Raw genomic sequence first — 14,619 nt, forward strand, 5'->3', positions numbered from 1 at the left:
TTAATAATATATCAAATCACGAAAATATCATAATTATGGTAAATAATAAATAAGTATGAATACTTGCAATTTGTATACCAATGTATTAAGCGTTAAAAACAACTCATTAAAAAAAAAAAATCGATTGGTTGCTAAACTAGAATTATGCCAAATACTGAAATACGACACCTAAGTAAAAAAAAACTATTGATTTAATTAAAATTGAAATATTTTTATAGTATTTCAACAAATATTCTACTATAGTAACTAATAAGTTATAAGTTATATTTTTTTTGATACCAGTAATATTTTTTCGAGTAGGATTTAGGACGGGTTAAATATGGCAATAAGGTAAAAAAATCGAATATTTCAAATGCCTATAACTAGCATAAAAATTAGTGAAATATTTTGAAAAGAAAATATCAATTTCAAGTTTCAACTACTGGTGAAAGTTTCAAGTATTTACGACTTATACTTTTTGAATAACAACAATTATCTTATAAATCGTTTTTTTTATATCGTTATTTTACGCGATTTCGTATTTAAATTTCATAGGCTCATAACACTTTTTTTTTTTTATTGAGAATGGAGTTTTCTTTTTTTTACAGTTATTTGAACTTGAAGGAAAACTATTAGAGAACGTTGTATTGGTTTTTTTAATCTTAGGTATAAGTCAATTTTTTGAATTTTCAACTTCGAAATTTATAAGAAATGTTCGCGACATGTTTTGTAAACATTTGAGCAAAACAAAAAGTGTTTGAACACTTATAAACAAAAATTGCGACTAACGATTTTTTATTTTTTTTTTTACTACGATAAGTCAATAAGTACAGCTTATAATAAACTTTGTATTAAATTTTATAGATTTTTTGGGAAGTCAAAAAGATAACGCTAATATAAACATTTGGTGAAAATTTCAAGTATTTACTATGATTCGTTTTTGGATTACAGCGAAATAAAAAAATCGATTTCGTTGAAAACTTGTTATGCGTAAGAATGCCAGTTTTTCCGTTAATTTTTTAGGAAATTTCCTGACGGTTTTGAAAACTATACTAGAAATTTTTTGTTTTGACCCCTAAATTATCAACTAGATTCACTTTATGTATTATTATATATTTCCTATTTAGGTAAAGAAAGACGTGAAGACTGCATATTGAAGCATAAAATATATCGAGTACAAAATCGTGCGATCTGCGCATATCAACAAATAATATACCTAAATCGAAAAAGATGCGTATAATAAATAAATTTTGTCAAAAAATGGTTTATGCATAAAAATTTCCGTTTTTTGTTCAATTTTTTGAAGAATACTAAAAATTTTAATTTTTGGCTTCTCGAAAATGTACACTAAATTTAAATTTCTATCCATAAACATTCTCACTTAAAGAGAAAAAAGTTAAAATCGAAGCATTTTATCTGGATACTATTTATTGCGTATATATAAAAAACATATACAAAAAATTATAAATTCAATTCTTTTACAAGTCGGGGAATGATCATTTTAAAGGTTACAATAATTATTGGATCCAGAATAAATTTACGGGGGAAGTGCAATACCATATGCGCATCATATTTTATCAGATGCCAAAAACAGATATCCTAAAATTTACCTGTGTGACAGAGTCTACGAAGGGTGGCATGCCCCCCCTATTGGATCCGCGCTTGAAGGGGTTACGGTCATCGTGTAACGAGTCTACTATAAGGAAGAGCGGCCGAGATCCCAAGACAAGCGCCCTTGGGGGAAAATAACGTAGAATTTGGGACCCTGAAAAGGGCAATTTTATCACTTCCCTATGAGAAAACACTGGGTCAGGAATAACCGCCTGGCAGAGAAGAGAGTTGTCGTTGATCAACGCGCATTCAGTCGTGTGGCGTGATGCCCCGAACGTCTGCAGCGTATACTTAATCCCTACGCGACGGCACTTCGAGAACGTTCGTCGGGCGTCAAAGGTATGACGATCCCGATAATCGATTAGCTCTGAGCGGTGCACATCGATATAATCGTCGTCGGTCGTACAGTATAGAACACCACCGACAACACGTCTAAAATATTAAAGTTCGATGGCTGCCGTCTTATTAGTTCGCCTGCAGTTCGCAACGTTTGGTTGACAGTTATATCGTTAGTATCTTCTGGTCTGTTGATCGTCTGAGCGTACTGCTAAGGTTCGGCGTAGTCGATGGTACCTGATAACCGCAAGCTTCATCTAGTCGCCGTTCTCTTCTCTCACTAGGTATACGCGACGGCACTTCGAGAACAATCGTCGGGCGTCATAAGTGAGACGATCCCGATAATCGTCTGCCGGTGATGGCCGGATAGAAGCCGAGACGACACCACATTACTCCACCCCCAGCCACAACGTGCTGTAGACGGACATTACCAAACCGGCAGTGGCTGGTTTACTCGGATCGTCGTCGCGCGTCTGGACGGGCGAAGATTGGAGGGAGGAGCTTCGCGTATATTCCCCGTCGATGCCATAACGTATTGGCACAAGCGGTGTGTCTTGAGCTATTCGAAAGTGCTAGAACCAAAGGGCAGCGACGGAATGCGTCGTGGTCACCGACTTGGCGGGGCGCACAAAAAGATTTGACCGGCCGACGTCCGTGAGGACATAGGTCTGTATAGACCATGTATGCCAGTGGTCGCAGCTGGATAGAACCCGTCGGAGCTGTGCGCCGCTGAGTTGACACTACCCGTCTACCACAGTATCTTCCGATCTGAGCGTATTGCTACGATTCGGCATAGTCGATGGTGTTTGTCCAGTGATCGGTATTTGCTAATCGCGAGTTTCGTCCAGTCGCTTTTCCCTTCTCTTACTGGGTTCGCCGCCGATCGTCTGGGTCTTGTTTCTTCTTTTTCTTTTCTTAGTTCTTGCTAGTATGAAGGTTGAGAGTAGACTGAAAGTATTCCGTAAACGTATTCGTATTTATACCCGTTGGCGTCAGTTATTTGAACGTTAATATTAATCTAGCGTTGTTGCTATGACGATGAATTTTTGCATTATATAATTACATAATACATAGTTGAAATGATGCTTTTTTTCCTTATCATATTCTCATTCTCTTTGGTGTAAAATTGTATGTTTTTTTATTAGCTCTTCTACAACTATATATGTATACAATAATTATTACAATTAATAATATAATAATATGTACACATAAATTTTTTTCAAAATCTGAAAAACTCAAAATTACTTAAATTTTCCAGACATGAAGATTCCAGGTAAATTTGTTAATTAAATATCAATTTAGAACAAAAATTAATAATACGCAAGTTAATAAGTAAGTTATATATTTTTCTTAAAACTTATATAGTTGTGACACAGATATATAAAGTTTTATATATCCGTGACCCGTGAGTTGTGACTTGTGTCTTATCTCTCATAGTTATATTAAATGTTAGAATTAAAATATAAATTAAATCGCTAGCGCAGAGAACGACTTTGTATTATATAGTTCGCCTAACCTGGGTTCGCTACTGTATTCCATACATATGTATCTGTTGTAATTAACTGCTCAGTGCTCTTATTTTTAGGTTAATATAATACTTTTTGAAATCTCCAAAATATCTATTCACATGGATTATAGGATGAAGTGATCCAGGAAGCCAGGCAATAGCGCAACCAGGTTTTTTTCAAGGGGGTGTCCGCCAGTAGCGTTACAGATAGACTACTACAGTAGTTCCCCAATAAATTTCAAAATTTTTTAGTAAATACTATATTATGGAGTATGGACAATAAAGTTACAGTTCAAGGGGGGTGTTCAGACACCCAAAACACCCTCTTGATTGCACCACTGAAGCCAGGTGCAAAACATCGAACGATACCTTATGAATACCTCTGTATCATAGCCCATAAATGTGTTCAGAATTTGATGACCGAGGGGCACAACACATTTTTAAACCGTAAGACCTATTTTTTTTTAGACATGAAGAAAAATTAATATTATATGTTACAAAATATAAAAATATTTAAGTCCTCAAGGTACGCTCAGCACGACTTTTTTTTTTATCCGAGCATGATTTTGTTGTAAACACAGTCCGCTGGGGGGTGGGCCAGTGCCCACCCCACCACTCCCATAAACACGCCTATGCTCTATCTATAATTATATAGAGAGTATTGTCATTTGTCATATAAATATACTAAATATATATTATTGTTTTATAAATTTATAACAACCTAACAGTCCTCACTATGAATTAAGAAGATTCATTTACTTAGTTTATGATCTTCACATAATGACTGAAAAAAATTACGCACGTAGCAGTATGCAGAAGGTGCATTTTTGAGACGCTCCTTTACACATTAGTAGTTATATAGTACATTACCCCCTCTCCCACCATAATGAATAGTATATATTAAAGTTGATGATGTGATAAAATATTGAAATAATAATAGGTGATAACGTTCACGTGTTTTACTCTTTTACTGTAGTTGCCTGTAGCCACTAGCCTGTTGGTAGTTACTAGTTTAGTACTCGGAATTTGGAATTCTAATTTCTAAATATTATCATTACAGGATCAGATAAAATACATTTTTACATTTTTTTGAATTTAAGTGAGTATTAATAATATAACTTAATTTATATTAAATATTTTTTTATTTAATGCTGTTCATTTTTTCAGTTAACACACATCAATCAAATTATGACGAATGTCTCTAGCGATTTATCAGAGGCAACCACAAACGAAAGTCTCAAGATGTCTAATCCTGCATGGGCTGATGCTATGAGCAAAATCTTAAAGACAAAAAAAAGGAAAGGAAAACCATTGGTATTGTCAAAGGCAAAGATAATTTCAGAAACTGACCTTAATAAAATAAAACAGGAAAAAGAGGATGTAGATGACACATTTGAAGTTGTAGATAAAGGTGGTCAGAAAGTTAAAGCGACAGTTATTATTGAAGAAATTAAAGATGAAAAACCAGACTTGGAACATTTAGAACCGAAAATACCGAATCGAATTCGAGTAAGAGTTATTTTTTAAAATATTATTTGTGTTTAAGTTCAACTATAAGCAAACTGCAAATATGTTCATTAAATTTATCTAATAATATGATACAAATTAGATAATTCAACATCTGCATAATTTATTTATTACATTTTTCTAGTAATTTATATTAGTAGCAATATTTTAGCTTATGACCATATATTCCTCAATTCGTGTAGCTAAATTTGAAGATATTGGTTTTGAAAAAAATAACATTTAGAAGTAACAAAAATGGAATTTAGAAAATATTTAACAATTTTGATATTTATTTATTTTTAAAACTTAAATGTAGTTATGATATTATTATCATATTCTATTAATTGAGAGAATAGTACCTACTATTTTGTGCAATATACTTATGTCATGTCTCTCAGAAATACATTAAATTTTTCAATATTAAAGATATAAATTGAGCAGTAGAGCGCATATGATAAGCGTCCCGTAATTGCAAGTAGACTGTAATCTGTGGTAGAGCGCATACGACTAGATAGCCAATTATACTATAAGTGATTTTGAAATCAATAATATCAAACATAGCGAATAATCATTGTTAAACTAATATATTCATCGCTCAGCTTAAAATATAAAAGGCTCTGTATCAAATGTATCACATTAGTCAACTATTGAATATTGAATATGCTACTGTATGTAATCAATAATTCATATTATAAATGTGTACTCATTATAAATTATAAAGAATTTAATGACTTATTTTAATTTTTATAGATAAGAGAACAAGTATTAATGGGAAGACAAAAACCTTCAGTTAGTGATAGAGTTAAAGAAAAAAATTTATCAAAAATTGCTACAAAGTAAGTAATTTTAAATTTAATTGAACATATTTTTTACTATACATTATGAGCAGTGAATGTATTTATTTTTATTGTTATGTCTGTTGTCATTTTTTGGTACTGTAAAATTACTTTGATTTTTAACTTAAGAGTGGTCTCTGGTAGCAAATTTGATCTAATTGATACTTTAGGGGTCAAAAGTAAAATATTCCCAAAACTTTTCAAAGTAACCGGAAAAAAAATCAAAGACAATAAGAATTTATATGCAAAATTAATATTCGATAAAATCAATTTGGTTTTTTTAGTATAACGCAAATAATCATATATATTTGAATTATTATAATATTCTACTAAATTGTTATGTATTTACATACAAAATGTTCTAAACAATACTTTAAGCTAATTATAGACATTTTGAATTTCTTTTTTTCAATAATTATATAATTATTGATAAAATAAATTTTTCCACTGGGTTAGCTTAAAACATGTCTATATAATTTTCTACCTTTGATAAAATACAAATTTACCGGGAAAAGTTATTATCATTTTTAAATTTTTACAAATTGGTATGTATTGATTTATCATTGTATTCAAATTTGACACAATTAACATTACATTAACTTCTCCATTGCTGTAATACACTCTACAGTTATATGGTATGATCAACACCTACTGTGCAGTAAAAAGGTTACCTACTTTTTACATTTTAAAAATAAGTATAATATTATATTACATTGTCATTTTTTAGGGGTGTTGTACAATTATTTAATTTAGTTAAGCAACAACAAAGAACTGTTGAGAAGAAATTGAAAAATGTAGGACCATCAATTTTAAAACAAGATAAAGTATTGGAATCTCTAGATAAAAAATCATTTATTGATTCTATCGATCATAGAAAAGTAAGTAAATTCATATTTTCATTAAATAATTTTTAATTACTAAAACATGTTGTTCTAAACTTTTCTTGATTTTTTACATCACTTAATTCAGAAAATTTATTTTAGGTAAATGATGAAAGTGGTTGGGATGTTCTTCGAGATGATTTTATGGGCGGAACTAAAATTAAAGATTGGGATAAACAGATTGAAAATGATAGTGAAGATGATGGAATTAATGTTTAAATTAAAGTTATAATTAATTGTTGTTTTAAGTACTATATACAATTAATATTAATATTACCTATTTGATGAATGTTTGTAAATATATTTTTAATCATTTAATTGTTTAAATAAAACAAAACAGATCAGATAAAGACTAATATTAACAGAAATTATTTGGTAGTTACAAGGAATGAATTTTTATGATAATTTTCATTATAAATAAATTTATTTTTGTATTTTGGTAACTTTAAGTTACTTTTAAAAAATAATTGTTTTTGTGATAATTATTACATAAGATGAATATACATTTCAAAGAACTCAAAATGATTTAGAAGCACTTAAAATTGCTTATATAAACAGTTAATATGACAAAAATAATATAATTTTGTTTCTATGGAAAAAATTTCATATTATTTTTATGTGTCATGAGTTGGAATAAATCCATTTCTTTTACAATTTAAGTAATTAAAAAACATTTAATTTTTAGTTATAAATATTAATGAAAAATGATTTCATTGAATATCTTAACTAATGAATCAATTGTTTTTCAATTTCCAACAATTTTTGAATACAGCTATACTCAAATGCATTCTAAACGCCTGAAGCAACGTGGACAATCATTTTCAAAGAATAAGGTATTTATCAATAATGGTGATACATTTAATGGAAAATATATTATAGAATATTTAAAAAAAACTACCAACATTAATGAAACAATTGATATAAATAATAATTCTGTTAATATTCCCAATACTACACTAATAAGTAAGGAAAAAAATAACTTTTATAATACTGAATTACACAAAATAATAAATGGAACACAAGATTTATTATTATTAACTGAAAATATCAATATTATGAGTAGTATTGGACTTCTCACAAAAAAACAGTATCAAGAATTTATAGATCAACCTTCAAATACTATGAAAATAAGTTATTTAAAGAGTGAATTCCATAAACTTGGTATGTTTTTCAAACCTCATTTAATGCCTTTACAAAAACCAACAACAAAAATTAAAAAAATAATACAAGATGATGCAAATTTAAAAATAATTACAAGTTTATTAAATGATCAAAGTAGTACAAGTCTTAAACATTTAAAAAATTGTGAAGTAATAAAAACAAATACAGTTTTAACCAAGTTAATGCAGTGCAGTGTTACTTTATTTGATATTACAAATGATTCAGCGATAGAATTAGATCAAGCTAGAATATCTTTTAATTATATATACAATGAATTAATTAATTATAGTGACGAGGAGATAATTAGATCCAAAGAAAAGGGAATTATAAGAAAATTCATATTAATATCAACTTCAATGACTTGGGTTAAAGAAACTTGTAATAATCAAATGTATAGTGAGAATGAAGAGGTAAATATTAGTTTTACACAAAAAGGTATTTTGGAACGATTACCAATAGCTAAATATCAAAACATTTTTGAATTTGAGAAATTACTTTTAAAATCTAATTCATCAAAAATCAAAGATATTTTCAAGACATATATAATTGGTACTGGCATTATTTATGGTCATGAAGAAAATGCTTTTCGTTATGTATTCACTAATGCTTGGTATGATCCTAAAGAAATGTATATTGCCATGTTGAATCGAATAGTGCCTATGTTTCATATAGATGAATTAGCCAAATTAGTTTTTATTATTTCAAAATATGATTGTGTTAAGAATAACTATATACTAGCAGTAGAACAAGAATCATATGGTTTTAATAATATTATAAAATCCATACGTGATGAACTTTGTAGTGCAAATTTGGTTTTAAAGGAAGACCATTTAATCATAAACCAATATAAATTTAACAGCTTTACATGGGATTTAATATGTAGTGACTTAAATATAGATACTATGTTGGATATTATTGTACCTGATTATCAAATATTACAAACATCCATAATATCAAATATAAAAGAATTAACACTTGAATTTATTGAAGCAAACAATTTATACTCATTAAAAATTATAATAAGTGGGCAATCATCACACGTATCATCCAACATTGCGAAGCGTCTAGCTAAGTATTATAAAGTACAACTGATTGAAATTCCTAATTTAATAAATAATTATTTCACCTTAATGAAAAATGATCTATTAGAATTAGAGTTAAAAATGAATGATTTATACATTAAACGAACTAATATAAAACATGTATTAGCAAAATTAACTGCTCAATTTGATGAATGGTTAGAACAGATTGATGAACAATTGAATATAGATAATTATTCTTTAAACGAACAAAATAACAATGAAATATTAGATGATACTAATAAAAACCATGAAATTGAAAACAATAAAACATACATATCAAAAAATGAAATTTTCACAGACCAATCTGAAAATAGTTTAGATAGCAATGATTTAAGGTATCATATTTATTTTAAAGAGCATGATAATTATAAATTATTTACAAAAAATAAAATAGACCTACTTGAAAATGAAACAAAAATTAACAATATTAAATTTATGGTAGAAAATTTGAATGCAAAATATGAGGAATATAAAAATAATTTTAATGAAAATAAGGACCAGTTAGACAATTATTACTTGTTACCAATAATTAAAGAGTCACTATCTTCATTCTCTTGTCGTAATCAAGGATATGTACTCAACATTTTTCCTTTATATGTGGAGCAAATTGAATTTATATTTAATAAAGATATTAGCAATATTACTTACCCAAATACTATAATTTTATTATCATATAATGATGTAATAACAAATATTCAAAAATACCATGAGGACATTTGTTCAACTATGATAAATGAGAGCAGTAAAATGTGTTTAAATTGTAATAATTTATATCAAAACATTGAACTTATTTCTAATAGTTTTAATTCTCAAAATTCAGATATTTATCATGAACAAGAAGTCAATCTTAATAATTCCATAACTAAGAAATACATATACGATACAAATGTAACAAAAGTTAATAATGAGAATAACAAGCAAAACTATGAATTAACATTAATAAATTATCTAGAAGATTATTGTGCAAATAAAGGTATTATTGTACATAGATTAAATGTACCAATAGAATTGGCTGATGAAACAATATCTTCTAATTTACATTACAAGTTTTATACTGACACTATAATATCGCTGATTGGTCATAATTCATTTAAAGATATTCAATACAAGAGTATAACAAATGAGACTGATGAAAGTCAAATAACACTAACAAAAATATCAAGTACAACAAGAAAGATAAATAAAAAGTTACAGTTACAAATATCATCAAACAAGTTAAATATAATGAAAGAACAGTGGAAAAAAGATATTAACAAAAGTCTAAAATGGGAGAAGAAACAAGAATATAGAAATTCAGTTAAGATTCACAATTTTTTAAGCACTAATATTTTACCAAAACTTTTGAAAGAAGTTTCACCAAATGATAATAAAGGCTTACAGTTCCCAGAAAAAATATTAAATAAAACCAAATTATGCAATACACAAATGGATGAAACTTTAATATGTATAAATAACTCATAAAATTTTGATCACTTAATCAACTTAAATAATATAATGGATATGATTAATCATGTAAAAATTAATTCATGGAAGTCACAATGATACAATTTATGATCAAGTTAAAAATATAGAAATGTGCATTCGGCTAATTAGTAATATATGCACTATGAACTTATAATATACCATATATTAGTTGTATACTATCATTGATAAAATAGATTGAATTAATTAACTATTAAAATATATTCTAATTTTTACATTTATGAGATCAAAGGACACTATATAAATCTCACTTAAACATCAATGTAAAAATGTTATATACACTATTAAAATATTAGATAGATTGAGTCGGACCACATTCCTAAATAAATTGATTTTTGTCATTGGCAGATAAGCTTTTGTTTCAAATGTCTGATTGCAGCTAAAATGTTGCTTTCAAAAACATGACACTCAATCTGGCTATACTCCACATAACTTAGAAGCTAGCCACTCGGTGTTACTCTTAAATGAAATACAGTATAATTGTTAGTTACTTAATATTTTAATTTTTTTAAATTGTAGATAAAAAAACGTACCTTTTATTTAAAATATAGTCTCAAAATCAAATTAAGATATATAAAATTAAATAAATAAAAAAATCTTTGAAACATATTATTAGTTAAAAATTATATTTTTCAGAAATATTCACAGGAAAATTGGAAATAATTTTCATTATTTAGAATTTGATATATCTCACATTGTACCGTTAGTGAGACTAATCAAAGTTGTATTACTTCTTTACTTTATAACTCATAATATAAGCAAATGCAATATTTAAATAATTATATAAAAAAAAAATAAATAATGATAATAAATATATTAAAATAACTAACACATTTTTTTTTTTGATATTTACATTAACACACAAATTATTTTAGATTATTTAAATAGTAATTTAAAACAAACAACATAATATTCATAATAGTGACTAGAAAAACAATTTGTGTTGAATGTACTATAAATTATAAGCTAAATTTTAAAATGAGATAATATTCAAATTTTTAATTATACTTGGGAATAATTAGTGTTTAAAAGATTAATGTCTTACTTTAAAACTGGTTTAAAAGCGAGCTAATAATATACTACAATAAAAGATATATTAAATGTGTCACAATATAATGCTTTTATACAATTATATATTATATAAGATTATCATTATGTCTATACTTCATCCGGTTTAGATATTTTTTTCACCATTTCATTGATCATATCATTGTCAATAAGCCCAATAAATTTGTCAATGACGTGACCATCGCGAATGGCTAAGACAGCTGGAACTGCTTTTACCTCAAATGTATGAACCAAATCAGCATTCTTTTCCACATCCACTATTGCTAAATGTACAGATGGTGAGTCTCCAACCATCTTTTTTAACAAAGGTGTTAATGTTAAACAAGGTTCACACCACTCTGCATGGAAGTTGACAATTACAGGAATATCACTTTTTAATACATTCTGTATAAAGTCTTCACTGCCACATACTGTAAATGATTTACGATATACACGACCAACAGACATTGATCGTTTAGTCGTTTGATGGACTTTTTCCAAACAACGAAAGCGGTTGAAAGACATTGTTATAACAATGTACTATGTAATAATTTAAAGTACCCAAGATTTAAGTTGTGGGACAGTTTTGCGACTCATAACATGTGAAGAAAACAATGCTGCTAATCCTATTGCTGTACTTATAGATAGTACACTCAAAATTGATAAACGCCAAACAAACAGTGGATCTACAATCTAAAGGTAGAAAATTTATAAAAATAATTAAAATTTCAATTAAACAAAAAAGATAAAAGTACAAAAAATAAACTAATTATAAACTGTATAATTAATACCTTAATATCTGGTTTAGGTGTTTCTAATGAACTTCGAGGTATGGACAGTATTATAACTGTTAAAAGGATCGTAGATACCAAAACAATTGGTCCAATAATATGACGTGTTCGGAGAGACAGAAGACACAATATAAAAGAAGATGACCAGAGTCCAATTAAAATAATAGCACCTATACCAATTGTTGCAGAAGACATCTTACCTTTAACATATATATATATTCATGATAATGCAATAAACCTATAATAATCAATTATTATGTTAATTATTTCAAATAATTTTAAAAAAGGTAGTAATAGTTCAATTAGTTATTTGACCTAAAATAGACATACACATATTAAGCATTTTTTAAAAAAATTTTCTAATTAGTATACATTTATTTTAATAGATCATATATTTTTAGAGTAATTTTAATGAAATCTAATATACGGGGTTAGACATTAACTGGAATAAGAATAAACTTAGACTTATAATCATTTAAAGCTAACTATATAATTTATTATTAGCTCTAGTTCGATTAAGGTATTATTAGAAGTTTGTAAATCTGTGGCTGCAACTGTAAGTATTCTTGGCTGGTAGGAATGATAGGATAGATTAGTAAAGCACTTATTTTTGTGGATTGTATGAACACGAACCTGGCCAAGCCATGTAAATACCAAAGGGTCAGCTGCTATAAATCTCTTCAGTTTTTTTTTCAAGGAGTTATGTGCTTGAGTATTTTAGCTTTTAAATAGCATATAAATATATAATAATAATAAACCTCTTTGTAATACAATAGATTTATTTATTTATTATAAATAATGTTAATTGTAGATAACAATGACTAGGCATGAGTAATACCTATTACCTAATCATTATCACACAAATTCATACATAAACTCAAATGTATTTTTTATATATAGTTTTATAAAAATTATTTAAACAATACAACATATAAACATAATATGTTAGATCTTAAATACACGGTCTGGCAGTGAAAAAGGATAATTTAAATCTTTAATTAATTTTTTAAAAAATGAATTTATTTTAATATTAATAAGTTTAAATATAAAGCACAAGAGTTACTATTTGGTGATAAATCAAAATAAAAAAATTATTTTGTATAAGCCATGTCCAGCGATTTACAGAAAAAGCTTTTTTAAAAAAAAAAAAACAAAAAACAATAAATGAGAACTTTATAACACTTCATATTTATATTTGATAATAAAATAAAACTGAAATCATTATTATAAGTTAAATTTCATATTAAATAAAGTTACAACACCCCAAAGAGGTAGTGAGTACAGTTATTATGTTTACAAAAGAGTTGATATACATAGATATAAATAATACATGTTTAAAAAACGTAAAATGTATAAATAAACATATAAACACAAAAAAAAAGTATGTAAATTAATTAATATTCATTATTATATTTTTTAATTTAAGATCTGAATTAAAAAAAAATTAAAATTTGGTATATTATTACAATATTACAAGCTTTTAAAAGGAGGTACACCGAACTATTTTTGATTAAATTTGTCGAGCATTGTTGGTACTAGGAAAGGATGATAATTTCTTGAATTCAAGGGTGGAATTTTAAAATTTATTTTGTTTAGCAATTCTGGCCAGGATAATTCACTGTTTGTTAATTTATAGGCAAATTATATTAATTTAATTAAATATTAAAATTTTTGGATTTTACTGCCGAACCCTGTAATAATATATATTGCTGTTTTATGATTTTTTTTGTTTAACTTTTCTTACCTGATATTTTGTAATCATTTTAATTATATTTAATAATTATAAACCATATATGTTCCTGTAAAAATAAATAATACATTGATGTTAACCAATTTGGACTATAGAAAAAAATTATGTACGTTTGATTGTATATTCAGTATTCACAAAGACAAGAAATTAAAGAAATTAAACAATTAAGACAATATTAAATTGTTTGATTAGTTGATTGTAAAATGATCAGTTATAACATTTCCAATTTCTTCAATAATGAATTAAATACCTTAATTTTTAAAATCTTACCTAGCAAATGGAAAATAGTAAATTCCAATAAACAATATTAAGTAACAACACCAAAATAGTGAACAAATTGGCGAATCAACTACTAACAACAAACAAGTAATATTTAGTGATTAAATATAATCATTAATAGTCACAGGTTATCAAGTTTTTTATCAGCTGTTTTTTACTAAATTTATAGTTAAGACGACCGTAGATTCAAAAACTGTGACCGTGATCATAACATAGACATATAATAAACCAATGTCAAATAACAATATAACAGTAGCACTCATTCATTTTACTAAGATTTATTAAAATACATAATAAATAATAGTTTAATAATAATAAACATTATAAATAATTTGTTTCCGTTTTTATAATATCATAACAAATGGGGATAC

General features: G+C 26.9%; 2 protein-coding genes across 4 annotated transcripts; one reads left to right on the forward strand and one right to left on the reverse strand.

Moving 5' to 3' along the window:
* The first annotated feature begins 4,199 nt into the window (after window positions 1–4,199).
* LOC113554050 (RRP15-like protein) lies at window positions 4,200–6,961 on the forward strand. Its single transcript, XM_026957722.1, has 5 exons — window positions 4,200–4,532; window positions 4,601–4,942; window positions 5,690–5,775; window positions 6,503–6,653; window positions 6,759–6,961. The coding sequence occupies exons 2-5, from the start codon at window positions 4,622–4,624 to the stop codon at window positions 6,873–6,875; spliced, it is 675 nt and encodes a 224-aa protein (XP_026813523.1). The 5' UTR covers window positions 4,200–4,532; window positions 4,601–4,621; the 3' UTR covers window positions 6,876–6,961.
* A 4,346-nt stretch (window positions 6,962–11,307) lies between these two features.
* LOC113552389 (thioredoxin, mitochondrial) lies at window positions 11,308–14,335 on the reverse strand. 3 transcript variants are annotated; one of them, XM_026955271.1, is made up of 5 exons: window positions 14,240–14,335; window positions 13,964–14,018; window positions 12,220–12,419; window positions 11,810–12,121; window positions 11,308–11,743 (listed from the first exon to the last, which is right to left on the reverse strand). In XM_026955271.1, exons 4-5 carry the CDS (start codon window positions 11,951–11,953, stop codon window positions 11,540–11,542), a joined length of 348 nt encoding a protein of 115 aa, XP_026811072.1. In that variant the 5' UTR covers window positions 11,954–12,121; window positions 12,220–12,419; window positions 13,964–14,018; window positions 14,240–14,335; the 3' UTR covers window positions 11,308–11,539. The 3 variants fall into 3 exon arrangements, with proteins under 3 accessions (XP_026811072.1, XP_026811070.1, XP_026811071.1); XM_026955269.1 differs by having other exon boundaries at window positions 11,308–12,121; XM_026955270.1 differs by lacking the exon at window positions 14,240–14,335 and having other exon boundaries at window positions 11,308–12,121; window positions 12,220–12,457.
* Between the last annotated feature and the right edge of the window lie 284 nt (window positions 14,336–14,619).

This window comes from Rhopalosiphum maidis, chromosome 2 (genome assembly GCF_003676215.2).
Source record: "Rhopalosiphum maidis isolate BTI-1 chromosome 2, ASM367621v3, whole genome shotgun sequence".
Taxonomy (NCBI): domain Eukaryota; kingdom Metazoa; phylum Arthropoda; class Insecta; order Hemiptera; family Aphididae; genus Rhopalosiphum; species Rhopalosiphum maidis.

Bases quoted from the DNA above. Each gene is read 5' to 3' on its own strand.
- LOC113554050 (XM_026957722.1), top strand. From the start codon at position 4,622: ATGACGAATGTCTCTAGCGATTTATCAGAGGCAACCACAAACGAAAGT. The intron at 5,776-6,502 runs GTAAGTAATTTT...GTCATTTTTTAG, and splicing joins TTATCAAAAATTGCTACAAA to GGGTGTTGTACAATTATTTA. The intron at 6,654-6,758 runs GTAAGTAAATTC...AATTTATTTTAG, and splicing joins ATTCTATCGATCATAGAAAA to GTAAATGATGAAAGTGGTTG.
- LOC113552389 (XM_026955269.1), bottom strand. From the start codon at position 11,953: ATGTCTTTCAACCGCTTTCGTTGTTTGGAAAAAGTCCATCAAACGACT.